The sequence below is a fragment of the Candoia aspera genome, chromosome 7 (assembly GCF_035149785.1).
Source record: "Candoia aspera isolate rCanAsp1 chromosome 7, rCanAsp1.hap2, whole genome shotgun sequence".
In the NCBI taxonomy this organism is placed as follows: Eukaryota; Metazoa; Chordata; class Lepidosauria; order Squamata; family Boidae; genus Candoia; species Candoia aspera.
Genome location: NC_086159.1, coordinates 282,344 through 309,494, shown reverse-complemented (window position 1 = coordinate 309,494; position 27,151 = coordinate 282,344). Strand labels below are relative to the sequence as shown.

Genomic DNA, 27,151 nt, shown 5'->3' with positions numbered 1-27,151 from the left:
AAAATCCTAGAGTTTAAACTCAGGAGCACAGACCACTGGACTGGCTTTGACATCTTTGCACTGCAGGGGCAAATCATCTGTGTCCTGACGGCTTCATTCTTGTCTGTAATAAGTAGCCTAATCTAATTCTAACATGGGTTCCTGCAAACTACTCTCCTCCACACTTCTTTCCTAATAGCCCAAACCACGCCTGCTGAGGAGCTCGGATTCTGGCCAGTCTGAGGTTCTGGTTCCTTCTGGGTGGGGTTGCCTCTTCTCTTGGCAGTCTGAGCCCTGAGCCCTGAGCTTTCTTACAGGGCTTCCTGAAGATTGCAAAGGACGGTGGGAGAGCTTTGTGGAGGAGACTTTGATGGAAGCCAACCGAAGAAATACTGTGGATTTGGTGAGATGGTCTGGCAGTTTGTTAGCTGTCTTTACAACCTGTGTTTGGAAGAGGGGGGAGGGGGGCACTGAGGATATGTCCAGCAACAGCAGCCACTGGGGCTCCCTTCCCAGTAACGGAAGCTGTCCCAAGAGGTGGTGGGAGAAGGAAGAGGCCGATATAAGGCGTTGTTGGCTTGTCCCTCACTGTCGGTGCTCATATCAGTTCTCCTCTGTGCAGGTGACTGCCCATCACCTGCACTCCTCCAGTGAGGACGAGGACACAGAGGCTGCCTTTCCCAGCGAAGTCTCTCTCCAACAGGTAACCTCCATGATGGCAAGCTAAGTTTGTTTGTTTGTTTGTTTGACTAGGTTTATAGGCCATTCCAATCATGCCACAATTGTATGTTAGTTAATGGCTTTGTGAAAAGCTAATGGGGTCAGGGCTGGGATGAGGTTAGGAGGAATGTTGTTCCAGAGGACTGTGTTGATGGCTTCTTAGACGATCTTGTGAGTCAATTTGTGGAAGGGGGGGCAGTGGACTAGGGTGCATCCTGAAGTTTCTGGGTCGTTTGTGGTCCCCCGAAGCCTTAGGTATAACCCCCACAGACCTGCAGAGGCTGCTACTGCCTCATAATTTTAATCGTGACAGACATTTCTGAAACATAATAATAATAGTAATTTTAACTGCATGTTCAAGGTGACTTACACTCTTTTGGAGAAGAACAAGGGAGATAATTGTGCCAAGTCGTTGGGTTCTTTCCGGATACAGTCGCTCACATTTGCCGGGGTCTGAATGCCGCTGGGGCTGAGTCTACTGAAATGATTGGGACTCTCTCTTGTGGAATCTTCAGATTCTTTCGAACTTGAGGAAATGGACAGGATTCTTTGTAGGGTGAGCTCTGTCCACGGTAGGCTTGACCCATGGCTAGATTTGGGTGGTGATAAATGCCTCTTTGAGGAAAGGTGCTATCTGCCTTGAAAAAGATGGTGTGCCATCCAACTGCATTAGACAATGTCAGTCTCTAATCTTCCCTTTGTGGGGGAGATTTTAGAGAAGATGATGGGGCCTCCAACTACAAAGAATTGTGGATGAAGCAGATTATCTAGATCCCTTCTGGTCAGGATTCAGTCCTAGGCAAGGGATGGAGATGGCATTGGTCACTCTGGAGAACGCAGTGACCTACGTTGGAACCTGGGTGAAGAGAATGCTTTCCTCCCGATTCTGTTCTGTTGGTGACACTTGATGCTATTGACCATGGGATCCTGGGGACACTGCTTTGCAGTGGTTCCACTCCTTTGGGAGTGAGCAATCTGTAACTGGCAGAAGAGGTACGCTCAAGCCAGTGGGTACCACGAGGTTAGCTCCCTCACCCCAGTTATTTATCATCTATGTAAAGCTGCTGGGAGGTGGTGGGTATGAGAGGTCCTCAGTTGGTTTGGGGTGAGGTATCCTCAATATAAGGACGCGGTGGCGCTGCGGGTTAAACCGCTGAGCTGTCGATCGGAAGGTCGGCGGTTCGAAACCGCGCGGCGGGGTGAGCTCCCGTTGCTAGTCCCAGCTCCTGCTCACCTAGCAGTTCGAAAACATGCAAATGTGAGTAGATCAATAGGTACCGCTTCGGCGGGCAGGTAACGGCGTTCCGAGTCGTCATGCTGGCCACATGACCCGGAAGTGTCTATGACAACGCCAGCTCCAAGGCTTAGAAACGGAGATGAGCACCGCCCCCTAGAGTCGGATTCGACTGGACTTTACGTCAAGGGAAACCTTTACCTTTTTATCCTCAATATGTTGATGATATTTAGTTCTACCTTGCCACCCTAGCCCAGGCCAGAGATGATGCGAGGTGGACTGCAATTGGTCCAGCATATGGTGGCTCAGGTGCTAGCAGGGCTGAGCCGCCTTACCAGCACAACACTGGTGCTTCAGTGATCGCACTGGTTTGTCTAGTTGCTTTAACTTACAAAGTTCTGCATAGCTTGGCCCCCTCAGATCTTAAGGACTGTCTGCTCTGACCGGAATCAGCCCATCCCGGCTGTTCATTCCTCCCTGTGGGGCACGGGAATGCTTGGGATCCCCACTTTGTGGGAGGTTAGGGTTAGGGTACTTGTCTTCGAGAGATTTACTTTAGGGTTAGGGTTAGTAAATCAAAGATTTACTTGGAGTTCACTGTGCAATGAGCCCCAGAGGAGAATTTTGTAGTTGGAAATAAGCTGCTTAGTCCATCAGGTCCAACCCTCTGCTCTGTGCAGGTTTTCTGACTCAGTGGTTAAGAGAAGTGGTAAAGCTACAGGGACAACAAATGTGCCAAACATTTCAAGGCTGAAATGTCTTGTACCTGAAACAGCCTGTCCTAACCTCAGTTTCTTCCAATAGATGTGATGCTTACTAGAAGCATTCCAGTGCTATTCTGACCTCAAAAGAGGCTGTTTGGACTTTTCTTTTGCAATCAGAGTGGTTTGTTTCAAAGCTGGAACACTTCTGGTAAGGTGGGAACACTTTCAGAACACTTCTGGTCATTCCAGGGTCAGAACGGGATGTTTGGGGGTTGGAACATTTCTTCCTCCAAGTGTCTTGCATATTTTGGTCAATGATACAGTTAAGGCAGAAAATCTGTGTCTGATTTTAGTACTGTAATAGGAAGCTTTAATTGCATCTGATTTTAAATCACTTTGCAGAGGATTCCTTTCCTGAAAGGCCACCTAGAAATACTTTAAAAGTATACACTGGTCTAGGGAAACAGAATTTGCATCATGTACCAGTTTGCATTTTGTACCGAGTAATTACATTTATTCTACTCTATCTATACAGTCTTCTCTCTAAGGCAGTCTACAGCCCTTGAGATCTGGATGGCCCGCACTCTGCTGTTGTTTAGAAGAGCCCAGAAGGCCTGTTCTTCACCTGGGCCTTCGGCAAGGGAGAGGGAAACCCCTCACTTCATTGCACTTGCCATCTTTTATCTTTGTTTTTTATGTATTATTGATTTTATTCTAACTTCTTTGTTCAGAGCCACCCAGAGCCACTGAGAGTTGGGTGGCGTACAAGTTTAATAAATTATTATTATTATTTCACCCACACACCATTAAAAATGAGTTAAATAGGAATAAAATAAAAGTAAGGACAGACATCAAAACACCATGAGTTAAGATATCTGCAAAAACTTCATATCACAGTTGGAAAGTATTGGTCATCCTTGAAAATCATCCAGTGTTTGGGACGCATTTCCAGACTTCAGCATCTTAGCTTTTAAGGCTGAGGATCAGAGTTTTAATTTTAAGCAGAGGTGGGCAGCTGAAACCAGTGCAGGGATTAGATTGAGTTCCTAACACGTCTCCACTGTTTTTTGAGGCACTCCCATTTCAAGATAATCCCCACTACTTCTGTCATTCTGTTCTTGAAGGAGGGGATATGGTTCATGTCTGTGAATTTGGAGATTGCGTACTTTACAGTACCTCATTATTGTTCCTTTCTTTGCTTTGTAGTTTACCCATTTGGTGTTCTACCATTTGGCCTTTCCATAGCCTGAGAGGTTTTTTTAATAAATACGTCAATTTGTCATCATATTCCTCCACTTCTGAGGTATCATTCCATTCCCTTATCTAGCAGTTAGGTCCCATCTGAGTATTTCCATGCTGAGGTGTCTTATTGCATAGTTCAGTTTCTTCTGCTCTCACCGTGCCTCAGCCTTCAGATCAATTACAAGCTCCTCAAAGGTTACCCAGTTCACAGAGGCAGTGACAGATAGGACCAGGGGAGCTCTTTCTTATTGTTACCTCAAGTCTGTACGCTTCAGGTGCTTGTACTTAAAATCTCCCTAACAATAGTCAGACCCCAAGTCATTCTTCAACTGTTTGGCTGTGTGACAGCTGCAACTTCAGCTGTTCACTTCCCGTGCATTTGGAACAACCTGCCTCAGGAATTGGTGAACTGCTGGAGGTGTTAAAAAGAGGCTAGATTGCTATAGGTTGAAGGTGCTGTTATAGCGTATTCCTGTACTGGGTGTGGATTAGTTATTAGATTAGAGTAACGTCCATCCTTCCATTCTATGATTCTGTGAAATACTACTGTATGCTCTGGAAATCCGTCTTGCTCTTGCTTTTTACCAAGATCATGCAGAACTGTTTTCCCAGGACCAACATTTATCCCTAGCTTTCCAATACCTATCTGAACATATAGTCTCACCCCACCCCCACATCTGCTCAGTTTTTCTAAATGAGGAGTGGCAAGTTTTGCTCTGAGTTGCCAGACAGCCGTGCCTCCCTCTGATCTGTGCTCATTCCGCAAAAATGACAGCAGTATCAGCAACCTGTCTCCAGAGTATACTGCTGCTGTGATTGTACTTGTTCTTCCGCCTTCACCCAACACTGTAGACTGGACCTCTGGCCTCTGGGTGACGCAACCTTTGAAAGGCCCCTACCTCTGCTGGGCTAGCCTTGGCAATGAGGGTTTTTATGAATGCTTTATGTACCTAGTTGTGCATCGTATGGGGGGGTTGGACTTCCACCAAGCAATTCTTTAGCATCTAGATAGAAGGATCCAAAGGGGTTCTGGCCAGACACGTAGCCTGTCTCTGTGAATTCACAGATGACTGCTCAGAGAACTGCAGCTGTGCGTTAGTAACCAGTTTTTCTTCTTCCTCTCCTAGGCATTCTCAGAATACCAGGTTCAGCAGATGACAGCCATTTTCATGGATCAGTTTGGCTTTAATGATGAAGAGTTTGCTGATCAGGAGGACAACATCAAGTGAGTCTCTTCCCCTGTACTGCCTTTGACCAGGATCCTTATCGGAACAGGCAGAAAGCCAAGGGGTGGTAGAACTCCCTTGGTCCAAGCAGGGAGGCCCCCTTTGGTCTCTTTGCCTACTTTTTCATCAGGATGAGAGAAAAATAGAGGGAGGCAGGTCATTTTACCCTCTCAGAAACTAGGAACCTCTCAACCTTCCCTTGGAGAAAGGGTTGGGCATCAGTGTGGCAGTTTTTACTTTCTGGTGAGTGTCAGAGCCATATATAAGGAAAACATCTTGATAGTAAGATCTATACACATTGGAACAGTCTGCCTACAGAGTTGAGAGTTCTCCCATCTCTGGAGGTTTTATGAAGTGGCTGGACAGGTACATCTTGATTGGTTTTCTTGCGTGTTGCAGAGAGTAGAAGATTCCTGTGGTCTCTTCCACCTTCACAATTCTATGATGTATGTGGTTTTGTTCCTAGATTTAGGTTTATCTCATGCATTTCTGAAAGCAGCCCCTTAACAATCTTCTTTTTATCTATTCCAGTGCTCCTTTTGACAGGATTGCAGAGATTAACTTCAACACTGATGTAGATGACGACAGTGTAAGTAGTCCAAGCCAGCGGTTCAGAGACTGTTAACACTACCCCAGAGGCAGTGAAAACAGCCTTTCCATGTGTTGCAGCCTGTTCATGTGTTGCAGCGCTGAAACATTTTAACAACCCTCCAGGGAGGGTGCTGGGAAGCAGCAGCAGCAGCACCAGGGTTGTAGAGAAAGGCCTCTGGCACACGTCATGGCGTTCTGTGTTCCTGGCCCCTCCATCACAGAGCTCTGTTCCTGAGTGGTTGGATATGCTTTTCCTTTGTGGAGCCGGAAGTGAGAAAGCCCACCCTGTAGAATGGTGGAATCAATGGCATATTACTAATCCCACCCAGAATGTGTGGCTCCTGGTCTGAACTTGCTTGCTCAGGATTGTTCATGAATGAATGAAATAGCCCGAGCATCTTGGGCAAAATTTCCATAAAGGATCCTGCCATCTTATTCCTATTCCTGCTTTGTAGGAACCTTGGATTGATTGATTGATTGATTATTTATTAAGCAAACTTATACGGCCATGCAACTCTCACACGTTGACTACAGGCAGCTTACAAAATTAAAATCCACAATACAGAAACCCATCAACCTCCCATCCCCTGTGGCTGGGTGGATCCACGGCTTATCCGTGGATGAGAGAGTTACCAAAGGTTTTTGAAAATAAAGCATATAATATCTGCTGGTTTGTGCTTTGTATGCCTGGCCTCTTCAAATGATACTCAGAGGAAAGATCTGTGTCTGAACCTGTATTGATCTTTGCTGTAGCCCAATGCATCCCTCTTCGAAGCCTGCTGCAGCGAACGCATTCAACAATTTGATGATAACGAGGAGGAGGAGGAGGATATTTGGGAAGAGAATGACATAAACTATGCAGCCCAAGCCAAATCAAGGTCACGGTAAGGTGAAAGGTGGTTTACCGCTTCTCAGCTGGAAGAATATATTTTGCATTTGGGTCTGGGGTACAGAAGATGCTGGCCATGCTGAGGCCAAGCTTAGGAGAGGAAGGCTAGGGTGTGGATTAGGTTGACTGACTTTGAACAGCCTGTACTCTTATTTTATACCATTGTGTTAAATGTGCTTTGCCATATTGACAGGAATGGAAGCTTCACCCTGGAATTCGTTACTGGGTTTGGATGTATCTTTAGGATCTTATTTTTATGCACATTTTAGTGGCAGCACCTGGCCACTCTTGCTTGATCTCAGCAAAGCAGGGTTGACCTGGATAGTACTTGGATGGGAGATCACCTCGAAATACTGGGACTATTGGCTAGACTGGGAAATCGGAAAAACCCCTTGGAAGAAGGCAGCAGAAGATACATATCTGCTGTGCCAAAGAAACTTCATGGATGTGTCCCTATATTTACCAGATGTCAAGTTTGAAGTGAAGGAGACGTTCCGTATGTTAGGCTCCAGGATGCAATTGTAGAATGTTCCCTAGAGGCAAAGATAACTAGGCTTAGACTCTCATACTTTGGGCACATCGTCAGGAAAGACTGATTGCTTGAAAAGGACATCATGTTTGGTAAAGTCGAGGGCCGACGGAAAAGAGGAAGACCTTCAATGTGATTGATTGATAAAATTACCGCAACAATGGATGCAAACATTGGAGCGGTTAGCATTGGAACAGTCAGCTTGAGGCGCCCGGCCCTTCTTGTCTGTGCAGTTGCTTATTGTCCTTTTGTTTCTGGGTTGCATCAGGTTTGGAGTACTTCATTCTGTGGAAGCTTCAGCCAAAGGTGGCCTGGAAAATGGGGAGCATGATGGCTGCGTGGACTCTGGGGAAGAGGAGGCTGAGAAAGAGACAGCTGTCCACTCCGAGGACCCCTGGAAGGCAGAAAGCCAGGCAACGCATCCCTCTCCTGAAGGTAATGAGATTGGGGGGGCACATAGCCAGACCGCTGGGGCTTTTGCTACAAATCAAAATAGCTGCCAGCCTGCAAATCCTTGCTGTGGCTCTGCAGTGCTCTTATTTCTCAGTGCTGCCACGTTGGAGGCTTAAGGCTAGGGTGGGCAACTGCCACAGCACTGTCCACTGCCAAGCAAAGGGAGATGCCTGAATTCTCCAAGCATGGTCTGCTTATTGTACATAGATGGGAGATCTGTTGAAGCTGGTGCGGTGGACTAACATGGGTCAGGTTTGAGCAGATGGTGCCACACCAAGCACTTGATGGAGATGCCTGCCTCTTGCAGTCCAAGACGACCTATTCAACACAGTTGTGGCCTCTGGGGGGGGTTTTCTGCATTTGCCTGCCCATCCACAATGAAATAGTTGCTTCCACAATTTTTTCACAAGTCAATTGGAGATGTCTTTATGGGCAAAAGTTGATTCCTAGCAATTAATGCCACTAAAGTGTTATTGTGCATTTTGCTTTACAAGCTTCAGAAAACTGAAATCTGATTTCTGCCAGCTTGAAGCCTGGATTAAGCTCAATTGCAAGGCACTTTCTAGAAAAGTGAAACCAAGACTTAGGTAGCATGTTATATTTAACACTGGTACAGTGAAATAACTGTCAAAACCAGTTATTTACCCAGCATGTAATTTTCAAGGTGTTTTTTTTATCGTAAGAAACTCACTGTATAAAACAAACACATCCAACTGACTTCTTATGACCTGTTCGGTTTCAACGGCTTGACCAAACCTGGGGTAAGACAGATGTTCAAATACTCAAGATCTTTGCCCATCCCTTGTAGAAAATCACCCAAATGTGACTGTCATCCTTTTAGTAATAGATGTACCTTTGAGGCAACAATTGGTCAAAGTCATGTGAGCCAGGCAGAGGATCATACTCTGGCCAAAATGCGTACCAAGGGACCAGCTCCAGCAGGGCCCAGAGAGTGCATGAACCAAGTGGCTAAAAAGACTGTGCAGAACAGGAAAGAGTAAACAGTGAGGCAAGACATTTGGAAAGACCCCAAAGTGCTGGCTGACTTCCCATGTTCCAGATTGGTGAAGGTGTGTGTGTGTGTGTGTGTGTTTGTTTGAAACTGTTTTTGAAACTAGCCAGAGAACTGGCTAGATTTAGTTGGGTACTTGGGGTGGCGTGACACCTCTAGTGGTGGGTGCTCTGCCATCTCACATACCAACTGTTGGTGAGGAGAAAAGTTCAGAAAAGCCATAATTGGACTTTGAACACTGCAAACTCTCCTTCCAAGCTTCTAGCATCAAGAGGGACTGCTAAATTTGCAGCTCAAAAACACTGCAGAGATGTGCAGAGCGCTGGTCTGTCCTCCAACAGCAGCCTTCATCCTGGAGCTGTGGGGATGGGGTTTCATGGCTTTGCAGAATCTTTCTGCCAGCTGAGCACTTCTGGGTTGCACAGCAGACTCTCTGACTGGCCAGGACTGCTGCAGCCGTTCAGCCATCACTGGACGAAAGCACTGTGTCTTTTGTGTCTTGTAGGGTCTGGGTGGAGAACAGTCCTCGAGCCTGTGAAGTCCAAGCCTCCCGCCTCTTGGGTGGCCACAGATGTGGGGTCCAGCGTGTGGGATTCGGTAACTCCCAGCACGAAGGCTCCTGAAGAGAGAGGCTGGGCCAAGTTCCCTGACTTCCAACCTTTCTGTTGGTAAGTGGGTAGGATGCCTGGCCATACGTGCCTGCCAGGCCCAGAGGAGGGTACGTCTGAGGTTCATTGGGCGTGGCAGTTGTCTAGGGGCTGCCAGAAAGGAACTCGGGGATGCTCTGAAATGGAGCAGGAGGAAAATTCCACCTGCTGCAGCTTGCTTCTGGCTTCAGAGGAGGGCCCCGATTCCAGCCACCATTACGCGGCTCGTAGCATCTCTGTGTCCTGCCTGGTGCCCATGGCTCTGCACATTCACTTACACGCCGAGGCCTGCAGTCCTCGTTTGCCCCTGCTCATCCATTTGGACAAGGGGGCGGCATGCCGAAACAGTGGGCCGCTCTGTTTGTCAGTTAAGAAAAGAAGCCTTTGGGACCAGCCCTGGTAGGAACCTGTCTCGCCTGGTGAGAGGGAGCAGAGACATTGCCTGAAGCTGCTAGAGGCAGGTGGTGGGCCAGAAGGTAGATGCCGACCTCCTCGGGTCACCTCGGGGCAGGCCTCCTGGTTGCTACCTCAAGGGCTGGCCCTTTCAGCCACTCTTACCATGGAAGTGGCCAGAGGGTGAAAGAGCCTTCTGGTGTCATGAGCACCGTTGCGCTGATTGTGTCAGCGCAACGGCACACATAACAATACAAGGAAACAGGGCCGAGGGATTAAAAAGATATGCAACTAACTCACAAAGAAAGGCAACAGACACCGGCAACAAGGTAACGACTCAAGCCGGAAAAAAACAATCAAGAAGATACATTGTTGCAAAGGGTGAAACTGACAACGCCTGAGCACGAGGCATGCCCGGAGCTGTCAAAGAAACATGGAAAGATTATCGCCCGGCTTAAAGTCATCACCGGCCGGAGGAAGAAGATTAAGCAGACGCCCGGGGCGTCAGCAGGGGCCCCGCGACCCCTCACCCACCGGCAACGGAACATTCGGGGCTCGGGGCTTACACAATCCCAGGAGGGGGAGCGCTGACCGGCGCGGGCTATTTAAATCCTGTACCGGCGCGCTCCCTCCACTCTCAGCTTTTCACTAGGCACGCATACTCTGCTTAAATAAACCAGAACCTGATTTCACCAGAATTAGCGTCTGTGTGTTATTGGGCAGCAGGCAGAGCGTGACAGAAAGCTGAGAGTCACAAAACCCAACCTCGCCAAGCCCCACTGGACGGAAATGCTCCGCGGGAGGAACCAGACAGCGAGAAGCAGAATCGGGAACAGTGATGGAGCTGGCAACCCGCACCCGAGAGGGATGAGACGGACAGCCAGCGGCAGAGGCGACCCGACGACGGCCGGGGACAACGTACCCCACAGGAGCCATGGACACCCTCCCCGCCTGCACCGCTCCCCAGCCCCAGACCCCACAAGAGACGGAGGCGACCCCGCAACGGCTGGAGACAACGCACTCCACAGGAGCCACGGGCACCCTCCCAGCACACACCGCACCCCAGTTCCAGTCCTGGAGCTTCAGTCCAGCCGCAGGAATCACGGCGGAGGACGAGGTCGCGGATCAACCGCTCCGCGACCGGGCAGATGGGGTAGGATACCGGATGGAGTCGCCCTACCCCAATTGGGAGCTCACCTACCCTGAGACGCCGACCGGCCCGTTCCCAACGGCAACACGGCCATCTGACAGGGACACGCAAGCCAGGCTCACAGCCATGGAAGCCCAACTACGGGACCTAGGAGCCATGTTACAGTCCCTAATAACCAACGGACCCTACAAGACAATGCCAACGCAGGTACCCACCCCAAACCAGACCCCGAGCGGGAGAGGGCAAGCCCGTATGCAAGTCGCAGAGGCGAGTACACCCACGCCGGTGGAGCCCATGCGCCAAAGCACATGGAGGGGTGACCCACAGCACGCGAGGTTCCCAAGGGACTTTTCAGTTACCTTCGACGGGAACCCCACGAAGTTGTCCTTCTTTGTCACCAACGCCAGAGAATACATGGCCCGCCACGAACACTACTTTGATTTGGAAGCTGAAAAAGTTTTGGTAGTAGCCATCAAATTGCAAGATAGGGCGGCGGACTGGTACGTCCAGCTATACGAGTCCAAGTCCCCAGCCCTATCAAACTTCCATACTTTCCTCGCCGACTTGAAACACTATTTTGAAGACCCATTAGCGAAGGAGAGGGCGAAGTGCGCACTGCAAGCACTGAGACAGGGCAAAAGAACTGTAGCCGATTACGCCCTGGAATTCAAAGCCCTCACGGGCAAAATCACCGAGTGGCCAGAGGCCACCCTCACCGAAATGTTCAAAAGGGGACTCAACTGAGAAGTGCTTCAATGGGCACTTTACCGGGACGACCCAACCTCACTTCATGGATGGATTTGCCTTGCCGGCAAAGCAGAACACGCACACCGCATGTTCCTGCTGTCAACCGGAGACGACAAATCCCCGCCCTACCCGAGAGGACAACCCACACAACCGGAACCAACCGGTCACGCGAACCATCAGCGGAGGTTCGCCCGCGGACCATGCGCAAAGTGGGGAAAAATGGGGCACAGAACGGCAGATTGCTACACAAACAGAGCACCGGACCGCGCACCCAGACCCACACCAAAAATGACGCAGAAACAGGCACCCCCACCCCCACCCCCCCGGCGATTGACAGGAGCACTAGCTGCCCCAGACGAGGACGCGGACGCCTAACTCGCCGGGGACGACAGCGACGCCCTGGAGCAGCCGGCGGGAAACGCTCCCTGCCTGCTCTAAACCGCGCCGCGGGGCAGGTGGTGCAGAAGGGGCGCAACAACCGTAGGCAGAGCGACGACAGCTCCATCCTAACAGGGAAAATCAGACTCACCTACGGCCCCAGAGCCACTGTGGCCGAGGCGTTAGTGGACTCTGGGTGCTCCAGAAACCTGATTCATCCCAACATCGTTGCGAAGCTCAATCTGCCTTGCCTCCCCCTCCCCAAACCGCTAGCCTTCCACCAATTGGACAGCTCAACGGCAGGGGAGAAACCAGCCACGCAACAGACCGAGACAGTCACCCTAACAATGGGCGCCCATAAAGAACAAATAACCTTTGTGGTGACCCAAATAGGGAGACCCATCATAGTGCTGGGCATACTGTGGCTAGCAAGCAACAACCCGCGCATCGACTGGAGGAAACGTACCATCCAATTCAACGATGGCACATACCAAGATACCTACTCCGACAGTGGGGAGGGCTGAGGCGGTCGCCCAAGACAACAACCCAAACCCAGAAGGACTACCAGACCAATATGCAGACTTTGCAGACGTCTTCGGAGAAGAGGAGGCGGACCAACTACCCCCCCACTGCAAGACGGACTGCTCTATTGAACTACTCCCAGATGTCCCCTTACCCAAACCAAAGATCTACCCCATGACCCAGAAGGAGCTAGCAACCCTCCGGGAGTTCCTTGACAAAGACCTGGCCAGAGGTTTCATAGAGCCAGCGAACTCGCCCGTCGGAGCGCCCATCCTTTTCCGAGAGAAAAAGGACGGCACCTTACGGCTCTGTACCGACTATCGGGGTCTCAGCGCCGCATCCCTCTCCAATAAACACCCCCTGCCCCTCGTAAAGGACATGCTCGCCCACCTGTCAACGGGGTGAGTGTTCTCCAAACTCGACCTCCGCGAGGCATACTATAGAATCCGAATCAAGGAGGGGGACAAGTGGAAAACAGCATTCAACTGTCCTCTGGGCTCCTTTCAATATAAGGTACTGCCATTTGAGTTAGCGGGAGCCCCAGGGGTGTTCATGCAACTCATTAACGAGGTGCTGCGTGAACACCTGTTTAAGGAGGTACTAGTGTACATCGACGATGTCCTCATCTACATGAGGACACAGGAGGAACATGAGCGGTTGGTCAGACAAGTCCTAAACAAATTAAGGAGGGCTAAGCTCTACGCCAAATTGTCCAAGTGCGAGTTCCACAAATCGCGCTTGGACTATCTAGGGTACCAAATCTCCGACAAAGGCGTAGAAATGGACCCCGCGAAAGTCCAGGCAGTTTTGAATTGGGAACGCCCACGCAACAGGCGCCAACTTCGAAGCTTCCTCGGCTTCGCGAACCTCTACAGGTCCGCCAGGGGGTTCGCGGAGATAGCCCTCCCCCTCACAGATTTACTCAAAACCAAAGGGGTCGGAGAAACGCGCAGAGTCAAGAACCCGGGGGCCGTACTGAACTGGACTCCTTGTCAAGCAGCGTTTGACAGGCTGAAAGCGCTGTTCACAACATAGCCAACCCTCACACACCCGGACCCAGAACGGCTGTTCGTAGTACAAGCTGACGCGTCTGACTTCTCCCTGGGTGCCATACTGCTTCAAAAGGACCCCGCAGGAATCCTTAAGCCATGCGCCTACCTGTCAAAAAAATTCTTGGAGACGGAGAGGCGCTGGCACGTATGGGAGAAGGAGGCGTTTGCGGTAAAAACGGCACTGGAGACGTGGCGGCACCTGCTGGAAGGGACCACCCACCCGTTTGAGGTCTGGACAGACCACCGCAACCTCGAGGCACTCCGGACGCCCAGATGCCTCAGCCCTAAACAGGTCAGATGGGCTCAGTTCTTCAGCCGGTTTAACTTCCAGTTGAAGTTCATACCAGGCAAGAAGAACTTCCTGGCTGACACGCTCTCCCGACTGCCCCAAGACGAAGAGCCCACCCCCGATGTAGTAGGGACGGTACTGTCCACCTCCCAGCTGGGGATGGCAGCGACCACCCGGAGCAGCGCACGGAGACAGCCCACCCCCACGGCACAAACGACCGCAAGCCAACCCGGCCCCAGACGCAGCAGACCACGACTACCAGGGGTGATACGGGCAGACCTCATCGCCGCTTTGAAATCCGACCCTTGGCTACTAGCCAACCCCGACAAGGTTACAATGGATCAAGACCTAGCATGGGGGGAAGGCAGACTATACGTCCCCGACTCACAGTGACAGGCGATCCTCAGCAGATCGCATGACAGCAAGCAGGCTGGACACTTCGGATTCCTAAAGACCCTGCACCTGACTCGGAGGCAGTTCTGGTGGCCCTCACTGCGAAAGGACATTAAGGCATACGTAGCATCTTGCCCAGTGTGCGCGATGGCCAAACGACCGACGGGAAAACCCCAGGGACTGCTGCAAGCTGTGGCGGAGCCCTCCCAGCCATGGGAGGAGATCTCCATGGATTTTATCGTCAATTTACCACCCAGCCAAAAGAAAACAACCATTTGGGTGGTAAAAGACTACTTTTCTAAACAGGCGCATTTCATCCCCTGTGCATTGATCCCGTCCGCCCAGCAGCTGGCAAAACTCTTTCTCGTACACGTGTACAGGTTACACGGATGTCCCATGTGCTTGGTGACTGACGGGCACACAATTCACTGCAAAGTTTTGGGCTTTTTTAAAACTGATCGGGACCCGACAAGCGCTATCCACAGCCTGGCATCCCCAGACGGACGGCGCCACAGAGATCCTCAATGCCACGCTAGAACAATTCCTCCGCTCTTACATCAATTACCACCAGGACGACTGGGTGGATCTACTCCCATTTGCGGAGGTTGCCTACAATAACGCCATTCACACAAGCACGGGGAAAACCCCATTCGAGGTGGTGTCGGGTCGTGAGTTCGTCCCCATCCCGGAGCTGCCGCAACCCCCGGCCCCCCCAATGGGCGCAGGTGACTGGGGACAGAAGATAGCAGACTCGTGGCCAGTAATCACAGAAGCGCTGAAAGAAGCGCAGACTGCCTACAAAGAACAGGCAGACAAGCACCGACGCCAACAACCGACATTCCAGGTAGGAGATATGGTCTATCTCTCTACCAAATTCATAAAATCACCCCAACCCTCTAAGAAACTGGGCCCCAAGTACATTGGGCCGTTCCGGGTAACCCAAATAGTTAACCCGGTCACAGTACGCCTGGACCTGCCACACAATTTAAAGAGACTTCACCCGGTATTTCACTGTAGCCTTCTAAAGCCGGCAACTCCCTCCCGGTGGCATCCAAGCACGCCCCCCCCCCCCCCCCCCCCGGTGATGATTGACGGCCAGCAACATTTCGAAGTGAAAGAAGTACTCGACTCATGCAGGCAGCGGGACACCTTGCACTACCTAGTGAAGTGGAAACACTTCCCCCACCCAGAATGGGTGGCCGCCCGTCACGTCAAGGCACCGGACCTAATTCGCGCATTCCACACTGCTTACCCCGACAAACCCACGGGCTAACCATTCGGAAGGGGGGCAGTATGTCATGAGCACCGTTGCACTGATTGTGTCAGCGCAACGGCACACATAACAATACAAGGAAACAGGGCCGAGGGATTAAAAAGATATGCAACTAACTCACAAAGAAAGGCAACAGACACCGGCAACAAGGTAACGACGCAAGCCGGAAAAAAACAATCAAGAAGATACATTGTTGCAAAGGGTGAAACTGACAACGCCTGAGCACGAGGCATGCCCGGAGCTGTCAAAGAAACATGGAAAGATTATCGCCCGGCTTAAAGTCATCACCGGCCGGAGGAAGAAGATTAAGCAGACACCCGGGGCGTCAGCAGGGGCCCCGCGACCCCTCACCCACCGGCAACGGAACATTCGGGGCTCGGGGCTTACACAATCCCAGGAGGGGGAGCGCTGACCGGCGCAGGCTATTTAAATCCCGTACCGGCGCGCTCCCTCCACTCTCAGCTTTTCACTAGGCACGCATACTCTGCTTAAATAAACCAGAACCTGATTTCACCAGAATTAGCGTCTGTGTGTTATTGGGCAGCAGGCAGAGCCTGACATCTGGTCCCTTTGGGCAGCTGTTACTGTTGATTCAGAGGAGGGGTGACCAGACGTGTGCTGGAGATGCGTCCTCTGTCCCAGCGAACTGCAGCCGAGGCCTTGCCTCCCCCTCCCCTCCCCTCCCCTCCCCTCCCCTCCAGGCCCTTTTTACAGGTGCTTTTGCACAAAGGCAATTCAGGGCAGGTCGTTAGCAGCAGACTTCTGGGCCACAGCGGCAGCTCCCTTTCAGCTGTGGATGGCTGATGGGAGGGTGGAGGTGGCTGAATGTGAGGAAGTAACTGTAGCCGAAGCAGGTTACCCGAGGGGCTTCTGGCGGGTGCCGCCAGTGGCAAGCCCAGCAGCCATCTCAGGCTTGCCCTTAGGGGTGGCTGCCCTGCGAGCACTGTGGGGAGAGATCTGGTCCCTCTTCTCTGGCGTGAAACCAGAGGAGGCATTCTGCTTCCTGAGGCTGTGCAGGGTGCCTGCGCCGTAGCTGCCCCGGTGTGCTGTGCAGGCGTCCTCTTGGCTGCATCTGTGCTGGGTGCCAGACAAAAACACGCTGCTCTCAGAGACAGGCTTCAGTGCCTTTTCCCTTCCAGTTCAGAAACAGCTCCTGGGTGCAGCTCCCCTGTGGATAATGAGAGTGGCGACGCTGAAGGAAATCCCAAGCAGAACCAAGACGAGAACCGTAAGTGGCCGCCCACCCCCCCACGTTCGCCCCTTCAGCAAGGAGGGAAGGGAGACCCTTGGCAGGGCCTTTGGGCCACCAGATACGTTATGGGACCCCCCTTTTTCTGGCCAGGGTGTCTTGGGCTTGGGAGGGCCAGTACTTCCCCGGGGGTTCTGCAGGAAATAGCTTCCTTCATTCTGCTGAATGCCCAGGATTCCTGCCGCTAGCTCTGCCTGCCTGTCCGCCTGCCTGCCTGCCCGCCTGCCTTTTGCCCTGGTACTATTGCCTGTTGCAAGGGGCAAGGAACCTGCTTTAGATACAGTAACACTGACTTCACCAGCTGGCAGCTCGGGGTTGAGCTACATTTGAAAACATGGATGTACTTTTAAGCAGGACTTAGCAGAAATTTAGAGGAGGTCTGCTCATAACCCCCTAAAACAGTTATTGAAAGAATGGAAAGAGAAAATGGCTTGAAAAGAAGGCAATGTCCTCAGCACTGCCAAAGGCATTATAGGTGAGAATTAGCCGGTGGTCCCCGTAACTGGGCTTGGGAACAGACCACAGATCACCCTGCCCCACTGTGAGATGGCTTTCCAAAGGCTGGCTGTGCAGCTGGCCCTGTCCTATCTCTGATGCTCAAGTGCTCCAGTTTCTCCTGAGTTTTTGAGTTTGCCAGCTAGCAAAGGGTTTCCCTCATTTTAAGGCAACCCATGAAAAGAGCCAACACTGTGTGTGTGCATGTGTGGTCTGGCGCCCTGACCTGCTGTGGGAGAGAGTCTTGCATGATGGGGCATTGCGTGCTTCTCCCTGTACAGCGAGCGCTGACTCCCCTTGCGTCTGGAACGTCTGTGTGGCGCGGAAGGCACCCTTGGTGGCCTCAGACAGCAGCTCATCTGGTGGCTCAGACAGCGAGGAAGAGGAAGAGACGGCCAATGTGGTTACAGAAACCATCAGCACAGGTTCAGGCCAGGAAACCGTCAAGCTGACTGTGGATGCTAAGAGTGAAAAGGCCCTCTTTATCAGGTGCGAAAGTGGTTAGCAGGGGATTGGTGGTGAGGGCAGGAAAGTCCTGGCCCCGGCCCAAAGGCACTCAGTGTCTGGGCAATGAGTTGAAGTCAGGCTTGTGGCACAGAGGAGCCAGAGAGGGGCACATCTGCCTTCTTGCCACTGGCTCATCCTGCCTAGGCAGAGAGGATGGAGGGAGCTTCAGAGGAGAAGCTCTCCAGATCAGGAGAACTGAAGAGTGCAATCCAGTGGATTCAGAGTCGTTTGTGCCCCACCTTATATCAGAAGCCCACTTACAGAGCAAAGAAGTAAAAGCCTCTTCAGAAGTCAGTTGAATGAAAGATGTCTCCCAGCAGATCAAACACTCTCAAAGCCATTTGTGGCCAAGAACTTTGGAGCAAAAAGCAAGCTTGGGAAATTAGCTTCTTCCCCTTACATTTCGTAAATAAATTGCCTGCAGAGGTTAGAATAGCTTGTATAGTAGCAGAAGGTGGTAATACTCTGATCAGGTACAGAGTGGAGGCGGAACCCAAGGAAGATACCGAGATGCCTTCCAGGGGCCTTTGCACCCAGGGTTCCCTTCCCCAGTAGTAACTCCACTTCCACCCTTCCTCTGTACTTGGAATGTGACCATGGCTTCCTCAAACTCCTCTTGGAAGGAGTGTGGATGTCGTTATTGGGGGGGGCTCCCAGGTGAACATTTTTATTAAGAGGTCTTTAAAAGGAAGAACAACCAGGCAATTTAATTTAGAACTAGCTGACATCCTGAATTTTCTCTGCAAGAATGGAACTGGAACTGGTCTGGTAATTGTGGCTCTGTCACTGGTCAAGAACTTCATAGACAAGGAGGCAACCTCCGGGCAAACCCAGGCTGGCCAACCAGGCCATGAAGTGGGCTGGCAACATTGTCCAGCAGGGAGCTGTAGATCACAAAGGTGCATTTAGCTGGAGGTGAAAACAAGTGGAGCTTGGTCTGTCTTCTGAATCTCTCCTCTAGCAGATCGTTCCTAGGAAGAAACCTTGCCCTTCATGATCCGTTTCATTCATTACATTTGATTAGGGTTGTAGCTGAAAATATGCCTGATGTGACCCCAGGTCCACCGAGCTGAAAAAATTGATGCAATTTTGTCCGAAGTTTGTTGATAGAAAGTAGATTGCATGCTATTTTGGGTGAAAGTAAGTGTACAGGTCTGTTAAGGAGTATTAATCTTGAAGACTGAGTGTTACTTCTCAGTTCTCCAAGAAGACAATGGTGGAAGAAGGATAGGTCTCCACCTCCTGCTCATACCCGCTCCAGAGACATCTCCTTGGTCACCATCTATTTATTTTTATTTAATTGCTAGGTTTATATCACAACTGTCCTGCTGGAGCTGAAGGAGGCAAGCTCCGTCATTGTTTTCCCCAGCATTGGGTTTTGGCCTGACCCAGCAAGGCTCTCCTTACGTCCAGTTGGGCAATATTGTCAGTGAGTTTCTAATATAAGGTGGGGCTGTTGTGACCAACACAAATGAGGCTGTTGAGAACAGCCAGGCCATGGTTGCTCTCTGGTCTTTCTCTTGATCCCTGATGGAGCATCCCTGGGGTGGCTCGGCTAGGCTTGTGTGTGTGCTGCATGTGGCAGAGAGACTGTATTTTGGATCCACTTCTGTAGTGCCTGGGTCCCAGGGAGAAGGTGTCTGGGGCCTCAAAGTTTAGTCTGGCCAAGGTGGAGCAGCATATAGCTTGGTTTTCCTCTCCTGAGTTGTCCCTGGGACTGTGGTCTGGGAGAAATCAGAGCTGCTTTACTGCCTTCTGATATCGTGGGCTGTTCGGAATTCAAAGCAGCCCCATCTGTGTCCCTGGGCTTCTACTGCAGCAGAGATCCTAGATGTAGTCTAGAGTTGAGAGCAGAAAGCAGGGAATGGAATAATGCTACTTTTGGGGGTGGGGGCTGAGGGAGAGGGAGGGAAAACATCCAATTGTGTGTTCATCAGATCTGTCTGGGAGAGGTCATGGAACCTGTTTTAAAAGCAGATTTACTCAGGTGTCACCCCTGTCTTTGTCAGTTGTCGAGTCAACTACTCTTCCCCATGGCAGGAGGGGCCTTTGCTTATTTCCTTAACCCTAACCCCTTTGGATGCACATGGCAGGTTGGGATTTGCTCATGGAAAACTGGAGAAGATTCTGGGTCCCTTAGATTTATGCAAGGAGGAATCTGCTTCGGATCAGGACTTCTGGCCCTTGTCAGCCAGAACCCCCTGGGAAAGACAGTTCTGTTAGATGCTGAACTCAGAGGTTTTCTGCCTGTGGTGGGATTTCTTTTGGCTGGTGCCATCTCTTAGGGGAAGACTTCTCCATGGCAGACCTCTTCCTTCAAAGAAGTTTTGCAGTCATTTTTTATCTCTCTCTCCCTCCCCCCTCAGAATAATTAGGCCTGCAGTTGGAGGGTATGTATACTAGCAATTCTGCAGGGTTCCAAACATCCACTTGACAATTGTACTCTCTTTTAATGGCCAAAATTTGCAATGATGGCTGAAATCCCCAAACACTTTATAAGAATAAATTTCACAGAATTCAGAAGGCCCCAATTTTTGTGGCTGAAGTTAGACTGAAACTTCTGGCACTCGCATTCTGTGCCCAGTGCCATCAGGAGCTGCCAGATTGAGCAGCAGCTTATGGCCTTGCTGCCCATGGCAGAGTTACACATATGATATGCTCAAGATAAGCCAGGCTGGCCTTGCTGTGCATTGGTTGCAGTGGGCCACAGCACATCTGTAGAATTGGCACACTGCTTGAAACAGGCCAAGTGTTTAATGTCTCCTCTTACACAAGTTGCTTGTGGCTGTTGCACCATATAATGAAGGATGGGGAATTGACCTATCTTCGTCCACATTTTGCTCAACTAACTTTCTGTCTTTGCATGAAAGTTACCTGTGAAAACACGATGTTAAAATGAGAACAAATTTGAACTTCACAATAGTATGATATGATTTGAATGCTTTTTTCCATGTGGAGCAGCAGCATCCTAGAGTGGGTATCCCCCATTCCTTCTTGAGGCAGGGTTAGAGAGAATGTTGATGATGCTTCTGCTGGGAGGATGTGCCACCTTTCCTGGTTCCAACCTGGCCTTGCTTTACAGAGCACGTGCTCTCTTTCCTCCTCTTAGGGTGACCTCAACATGGTGGATCTTTGCTGCTTCTCTTTTTCCTTTCCTTTGTTTCTCCCCCCAAGCCATCAAGTGAATGGACAGCCAGCCATTATCCAGGGATATGTTGGAGGCCCCCCATGTCCTCCTCTGGAGATGCTGACCAGAACTGTATCTATAAAATCACTGGCCACAAGGCTGTGACTGGTACAGACACTGCTTCTCTGGGGAGATGGACAGTCTGAGTACCAAAAGGGAGGGATGCCCAGTCCCCATCCTTTCACCTTTGAGGAAATGCCCTTCAACTGCATCAACTGACTCTGCCATGTAATCTCGCCCTTGTTATTCCCCTAACTTTCTACTGCATAGTTCCCAGGAAAGAACATAACATGCCAATTTGGCCGCAGCATCCCTGGACTAGGATTGCACCAGTCATCACCCTCTCAAAGGTGCAAAAGCCATTTTGGCTCTTCCCAGCTGTAGGAGGGGATGGAGGAAATGGCACTGGTTTCTACCCCCCTTAGCTGAGATTCAAGGTATCATCGCAGGAGGAAGGGCCAGTCAACCCAGCAAGGGAGGGACGCCCAGTCACTATCCTCAAGGTCAGTAAGGGAGGAGAAAGAGCTGAAGCAGACCGGTGGTTATTCCCCCACCCTACCAGGTGCCTCTTCCAGGAATTAGATTTCCACCAGCTTCTCAGGAAAATCTGGCAGCCTCAAGGCATCAGAACTGTTTGTCCCCATTAATGGGCCTACAGGCAGCAGAGATGTTCCTGGTGGACAGGAGTCCCACCTCATACCTCCTCTTCCTCATAACGTTCAACAATATCCTGGTGGCAGAATCAGCACTCTCTGGAGCAATGAAGTGTGACTCCTCCCTGGTTGCCAAACTCTGTACCTTCTTCCATGTACCATAAATTGTCTCCACCCCCTCCCTAGTAGATGCCTTCATGGCAGCACTGCTGGGGATCATAATAAATAAGGACTATAAGCATCCAGAGGACAGATAAATAAAAATCCTTCCCCACAGCAGAGCTCAAAATGCCATAGTCCAACGCATAGGGCCTTCCTCACTAGCTCAGTTCTTGCAGGAACTTAACGCACGTTCTTGCATGCTCAGCATAACTGGACAGAAAGAGCTCAGACAAGGGATGAACAAACTGACAAAGAGCACTGCCTTCACAGCAGATGCTAGTCTGAACAGTGCTCAGTTCTCAGTCAAAGGCATGAGGGCCATCAGAAAGTGGCTTTGGCTGAAGAACTGTGACATAGACTGCCACAAGACAGTTCTGACACAGTTTGTTCAAAGGGGGCAAGCTTTGAACAAGAGAGTTGCTAGGTGAAGTTCTCATGAAAACCAAGGAAAAAAAGAAAGCTATGCATTTAACCAACACAAAATGTAGGGCAAGGACAGCAGAACATTAGGCTAAACTTCCCGTTGGTTTCACCCCTACTGCATGAGTGAACCCTGGGACCACAGAAAGCATAGATCATCCAGGGGAAGGGCAATGACCCCAAGACACAACATTCTTGTAGATGGGAGTCTAACATATTTTGCCTATCTATGGATGTATTTATCATTAAATGCATAGGTCCTAAAGACTGCTTTGCATGGCTATTACATAGAATTCTCCCCAAGTTTACTTCATTCCATCAGCAGGTCTCGCAAGTGGCTAGATGCAGTCTGTTCCTAAATGCCGTAAAGCACCTACTGAACCTACCGATGTTCTAGTTGGTCATATGAGGTGAGAAATTCTTAGGCTCATATTCCATATTCTTCAATGTTTCAAAAAAGAACATGAAATGGTGCATTATCCTGGATCAGAAGTGAGTGAACAACCACACCAAATACTGCAAGATCCAGATGGGGATCTGAGATTCATTATAGAATGCTTCTAGAAAAAAAATACTTTAGCCAGTGATTAAATACTCCCATCCATCCATCGTACAGGACATTCCTAAGGTTTTTATATCGGGATTTTCACAGTTCAAGATCCTTCCTTTCTGTCTTACATCAGTTCCCAGACTGTTCATGAAGGTGATGGTGTCTGGCAGTCCATCTTGGATCCTAGACAATATATCTGCACCCCTACTAGAAGACCTATTAAGCCAACACCCATTGATCAAGCAGGAAAGAAGGATATCAGCACTGTGAGGTAGACTTTTGTGGACCTGGGCTTCCTGATCAATATAGCCTACAGCACCTCAGACACAGAAAGTAGCATGATCTCTATGCAGCTATGTCAAGAGTTTCAGATCAGACATTTAGGCCACATGAGACACACCAGTCTCCAGACCAACTCATGGAGTTAGAAGATTACCTGCTCCAGCTTCTTGGTTAGTGCTTCACTAAAGCATCTCTGATGGATGACCATCCAGCCTGGTTGAAGATACCCAGTGAAGAACAACTGTCTTCTCTGGGAAATTCTTATCTTCCCTGATGCATTGCAATATAGAAAGTCTACTCTCAAATCTCTTCATTTTTTCCCCCGGTAAGGACATAAAATTGCAGCAGGTGTAGTTTGGGTCCTCTTCAGGCAAGAAGACAAACACTGCACACATTTTGAAAATGTCAGTGCTTCCCTTGATGTCCATATTGCTTGCAACCTCTCTCACCACCTATCCTAGATGCATAGTCTGCATAGACTGAATATTGGGCAAGATTCTAGTCAGGTGTCCTCTGGTGGATGCTTCTCCCCTCCCAGAGCTTAATATCCTAGAGTTTCCAGAGTTACCTGATGAGCCTCATGAGCTTCCTTGTTGGGAGGCTCTTGGGAGATTTTTCCAAGAACAGGGACGTGTGTTCCTTTGACCCAGTCCAGCTAATCACAGATACTAGCCTCGGAGAAAGAGAGGCACATTGTCTGGGCCAACTAACCAATAGAGCCTGATGGAAGAGGAAGCCCAGAACAAGTCTTGGAAATAAGCAGCTTGACTAGTTCTGACTGCATTTCCAAATTTCCCAAAAGGCCAAGTCCTCATAATATGAGTCTGCATCAGGAGAAAAAGAGGAAGCTTATCAAGGTAACCGATGAAGGAAGAAGCCGAACTCCTGCACAGGGCCAAGCAAAACATAACGTCTTTCATGTAGAACATGTCTAGGGAACCCACATAGTTGGATTGGCTCAACTGCAAATGCCTGGAGCCTTAATTGTTTCCAGTGAACTCACAGTGATGTTTGGGAGGCCAGCGGTGGAGCTTGCAACCCAGACCAATAGGGTGAAGCAATCTCATGTTTCCCCACTCACGGAGCAGAGGCAGCAAATGTGTTCACTGCCACCTGGCCCCAAAGTGTACTACCTTTTCCCCATTCTCACTAATCTCCAGGTTCCTGAGACTACTGCAAAGTCAGGGAGTGGAGCTAATTTTGATAATATCTAATTACTTCGGAAAACTGTTACTTGGACCTGGCCAACCTATTGCCATCCAGACCAGGCAGCTGCTTGGCTTCACCAGATCTGCTGAACCAGGACAGATCCAGCCACCCAGATCTTAGCTGGTTACAGTTACATGGAGATGAGTGCCATCTTGTCAGCCTGGGATATTATACACACACACCCAGCATTCGGAAATGCTTTCATCACACACGTATATAAGTTATTTGGCTAGCTTTCTGCTGATGGTCCAAAAGGAAGAGAAGAATACCAGTATATGCTTCTACCATCCCAAGTTCTGGCCAGGAGGACCTTGACAAGGGACTGCAACCAAGTACCTCCACAAATAAGTGTTCTCTCTTCAGAACCAATGCTTGGAGTCCACCTTAATTAACCCACTGTAATGCTGGCTAGGACTTTACTCTTTAGTATTCAAGATTAAAGTACCTTCCCGCCACATGGTTCACAGTGTCTATAAAGCAATGCGAGTTTAGTGCTCAGGCATTTGGCAGGACGACATTGTAGAACATTGTTCCAGTAGGACCCTGGGCTTTGCTCAGTTTAACATCTTACCCTGGGGACAGTCTTCTCTGTCTAGAATGCCCTGGCTCTGCTGTAGGAAAGCAGTTCCTTGGACTTAGAACGAAGGTCCTTTTTCTACAGCAGGGGCAGGTCATTCAGACAACAGGTATATAAAAAAAGGGAAAGGGAACCTAATCAGGTTTACAAACAAATGTGTACAGTCTAACTTGTTTCACTTTTCTTCCTACATTTCTCAGGTTTTCTGTCCATTGAGCAATCTTGCCAGCTCATCATTCCAAAGTGGGGGAAAATGGTATTTCCTCCTTATCCTCAAAACCTTTCCTAATTATGCCTTCAGAGTGAGCAGAAGGGTGATTCCCACTCTAGGATGCCTTGTCTCCACTGTTATAAAAGGACCTTCATGATAAGCGCAGTGTACCATTAAAAGAGAATAGGAAGCACAGTTGAAAACAGGTAGCTGAAATTATCCCTCAAAATGTTGCTTTGTGATCATAAAATCTTGCTTCTAGAGAGCATATAGGGAGAAAATATGGCATCTCTCTCTCTCTCCCTTTCTCTGTGTTTCAAAATCCTCATTATTGTGAGCTGTGTAAATATACAATGGATCCATTGCTCAGAAAGCACCTAACTGGAGTCGTCATAAGCCTCTGGAGTCCTCCTGAGGAATTGTGTAGGAGGTCTGTTTTTTATCCCAAAATGTTTTCTTTTGGTTGCATTAAACACCCTTTGCTGAAATAGCTCTTGAGCAGGAATTTGAAAAGATCCTCCAAGCGCAAGGCTTTGGCTGGGGGACGTGCTTTAGGGGACCCACATGTGGAAGAGCCTTGATATGGCACTTGTGCAGCCATCACATCCTCCAGGTCAGTGCATTTCTCCCTCCCACAGCCATAGTTTTGCTGCTGCTGCTGCTGCTGCTGCTGCTGCTGCTGCTGCTGCTGCTGCTGGAAGAGTTGGCCTTGGGAATTAGTTGCTTTCTGTGCTTGCTTCTTCCTGAACCCGCATGACATACAGATTTCACATTCTTCCAGCACCAGCCCTGTGTGTGCGTGCATGCATGCATGCAACATGACCTGAGCCAGCTGATTCTTCTGCTTGCCTTGGCCAAACTGCTGATTTGTCCACTTGCCAGATGGTCTCCAGCGATCTGTTCATCTCCTCACCCTGCTCGAGGAATCTCTGCATCTAATACTTCCACTTCTTCTATACATCCCTTTTTGATGTGAGCTCTCAGCTCCTCCAGAGTCATACCTGAATGGAGCTTGGTGAGGTATGAGAGGTGGCACTGTTGATGAGCAGGTGGAGCCAGGTGCTGTTCTTGGGACCATTTTGCTGAAGAGCAGAGCAACCCTAACACAGTAAGGAAACGCAACAATGTGTCCGGTTGAGCCTTGCTTGAAAGCATTGGCTCCATGTTGAGAAACTAGCTCGGTTTGCTATGCCTGTGGTTTGTATCCAGCTTAAGTGGTCGCAAGTGTTCTGTTTTCTATGTGAGTTTGCACCTGAAGAGGTGTGTTGCTTCCCTTTTAATGCCTGACTGGTGGTAGAATAGAACTTCTTGCCACTCGTTTCAAATTTCAACCAGGTTCTGATACCAACATTCATTTTTGTTGACCTGTTTTGTGAGTGAGAGCGACATGGGGGATACTGAAACAAGAGCAAGGGTTTCGTGCCATCTGGAAGTTGAACTGAACAAAGATGGTCACCCAGTTTTCAAATGTCATTTATACGTAAGAATTCCAGCTTCCTGTTTGTACAACTATCCGGGTGGAGCTTTCTCTTGAAAAAGCCATGGAAATATGTACTTTCCTTTTCCCTATAGTTTATAGAATTGAAGAATGTAAAAATTGAGACCTTGGAGATCATCCAGTCCAACCACCTGCCCTGTGCAGGGATCTACCACTACAGCATCCCCAACAGACGGCTCCCAGCCTCTATTTCAACCATTCCCGCAAAGGACAGACTGCCTCTTCCCAAAGCGCTTGGTGCTGTTGTTGAATAAGCCTTACTTTTAGGAAATGTTTGCTGATACCTATCAACCCCCCTCCCATGTCATTTCAGCCCTGGGTTTCTTGGTCTGCCTTCTGGGACTGCTCTGAGCGCTTCTGCCCATCTTCTCTGTGGCAGCTTTCCAGAGCCTTGAAGTGGCTCTCGCATCTCCCCACAGTCCTCCCTTCTCTAGCTTCACCAGAGGCTTCCAAGGGCCCTCGCTATCCTGGCCGCTGTCCTCAGGTGACACTCCAGTTCGTCAGTGCCCTTCCTGAAATGCGGTGGCCAGCCCACAATATTGCACGTGTGGCCTGACACACCCAGGTGTTTTTGCAGCTGCTGCACATGGTCGGTTGATGTCCAGCTTGTCCACCAGGACCCTCCGATTCCGTCCATAGGCACTGCTGCCCACTCTGTTCCTCTGCATCTGGTCTTCCTGGTCCCCTGCCTAATTCTCTCCTATCCTGTGTTTATCAAAGCTGTGCTG

The 27,151-nt window shown here is 49.9% G+C and overlaps 1 protein-coding gene across 9 annotated transcripts in view; it reads left to right on the top strand.

Moving 5' to 3' along the window:
• PPP6R2 (protein phosphatase 6 regulatory subunit 2) overlaps positions 1–27,151 on the top strand; it is a 91,951-nt gene that overhangs the window by 47,982 nt on the left and 16,818 nt on the right. For 6 of the 9 annotated variants that reach the window (XR_010068318.1, XM_063308835.1, XM_063308833.1 and 3 more), the window contains 9 exons: positions 297–382; positions 602–682; positions 5,007–5,104; positions 5,637–5,694; positions 6,450–6,580; positions 7,383–7,549; positions 9,085–9,247; positions 16,563–16,651; positions 17,449–17,656. Coding sequence is in view for 5 of the 9 variants with exons in the window: in XM_063308835.1 (XP_063164905.1) it covers positions 297–382; positions 602–682; positions 5,007–5,104; positions 5,637–5,694; positions 6,450–6,580; positions 7,383–7,549; positions 9,085–9,247; positions 16,563–16,651; positions 17,449–17,656 (1,081 nt within the window). In the remaining 4 variants the exon portion in view is untranslated. The remainder of the gene's footprint in view (positions 1–296; positions 383–601; positions 683–5,006; positions 5,105–5,636; positions 5,695–6,449; positions 6,581–7,382; positions 7,550–9,084; positions 9,248–16,562; positions 16,652–17,448; positions 17,657–27,151) is intronic. The other 3 variants (XR_010068320.1, XR_010068321.1, XR_010068319.1) reach the window with 1 other exon arrangement.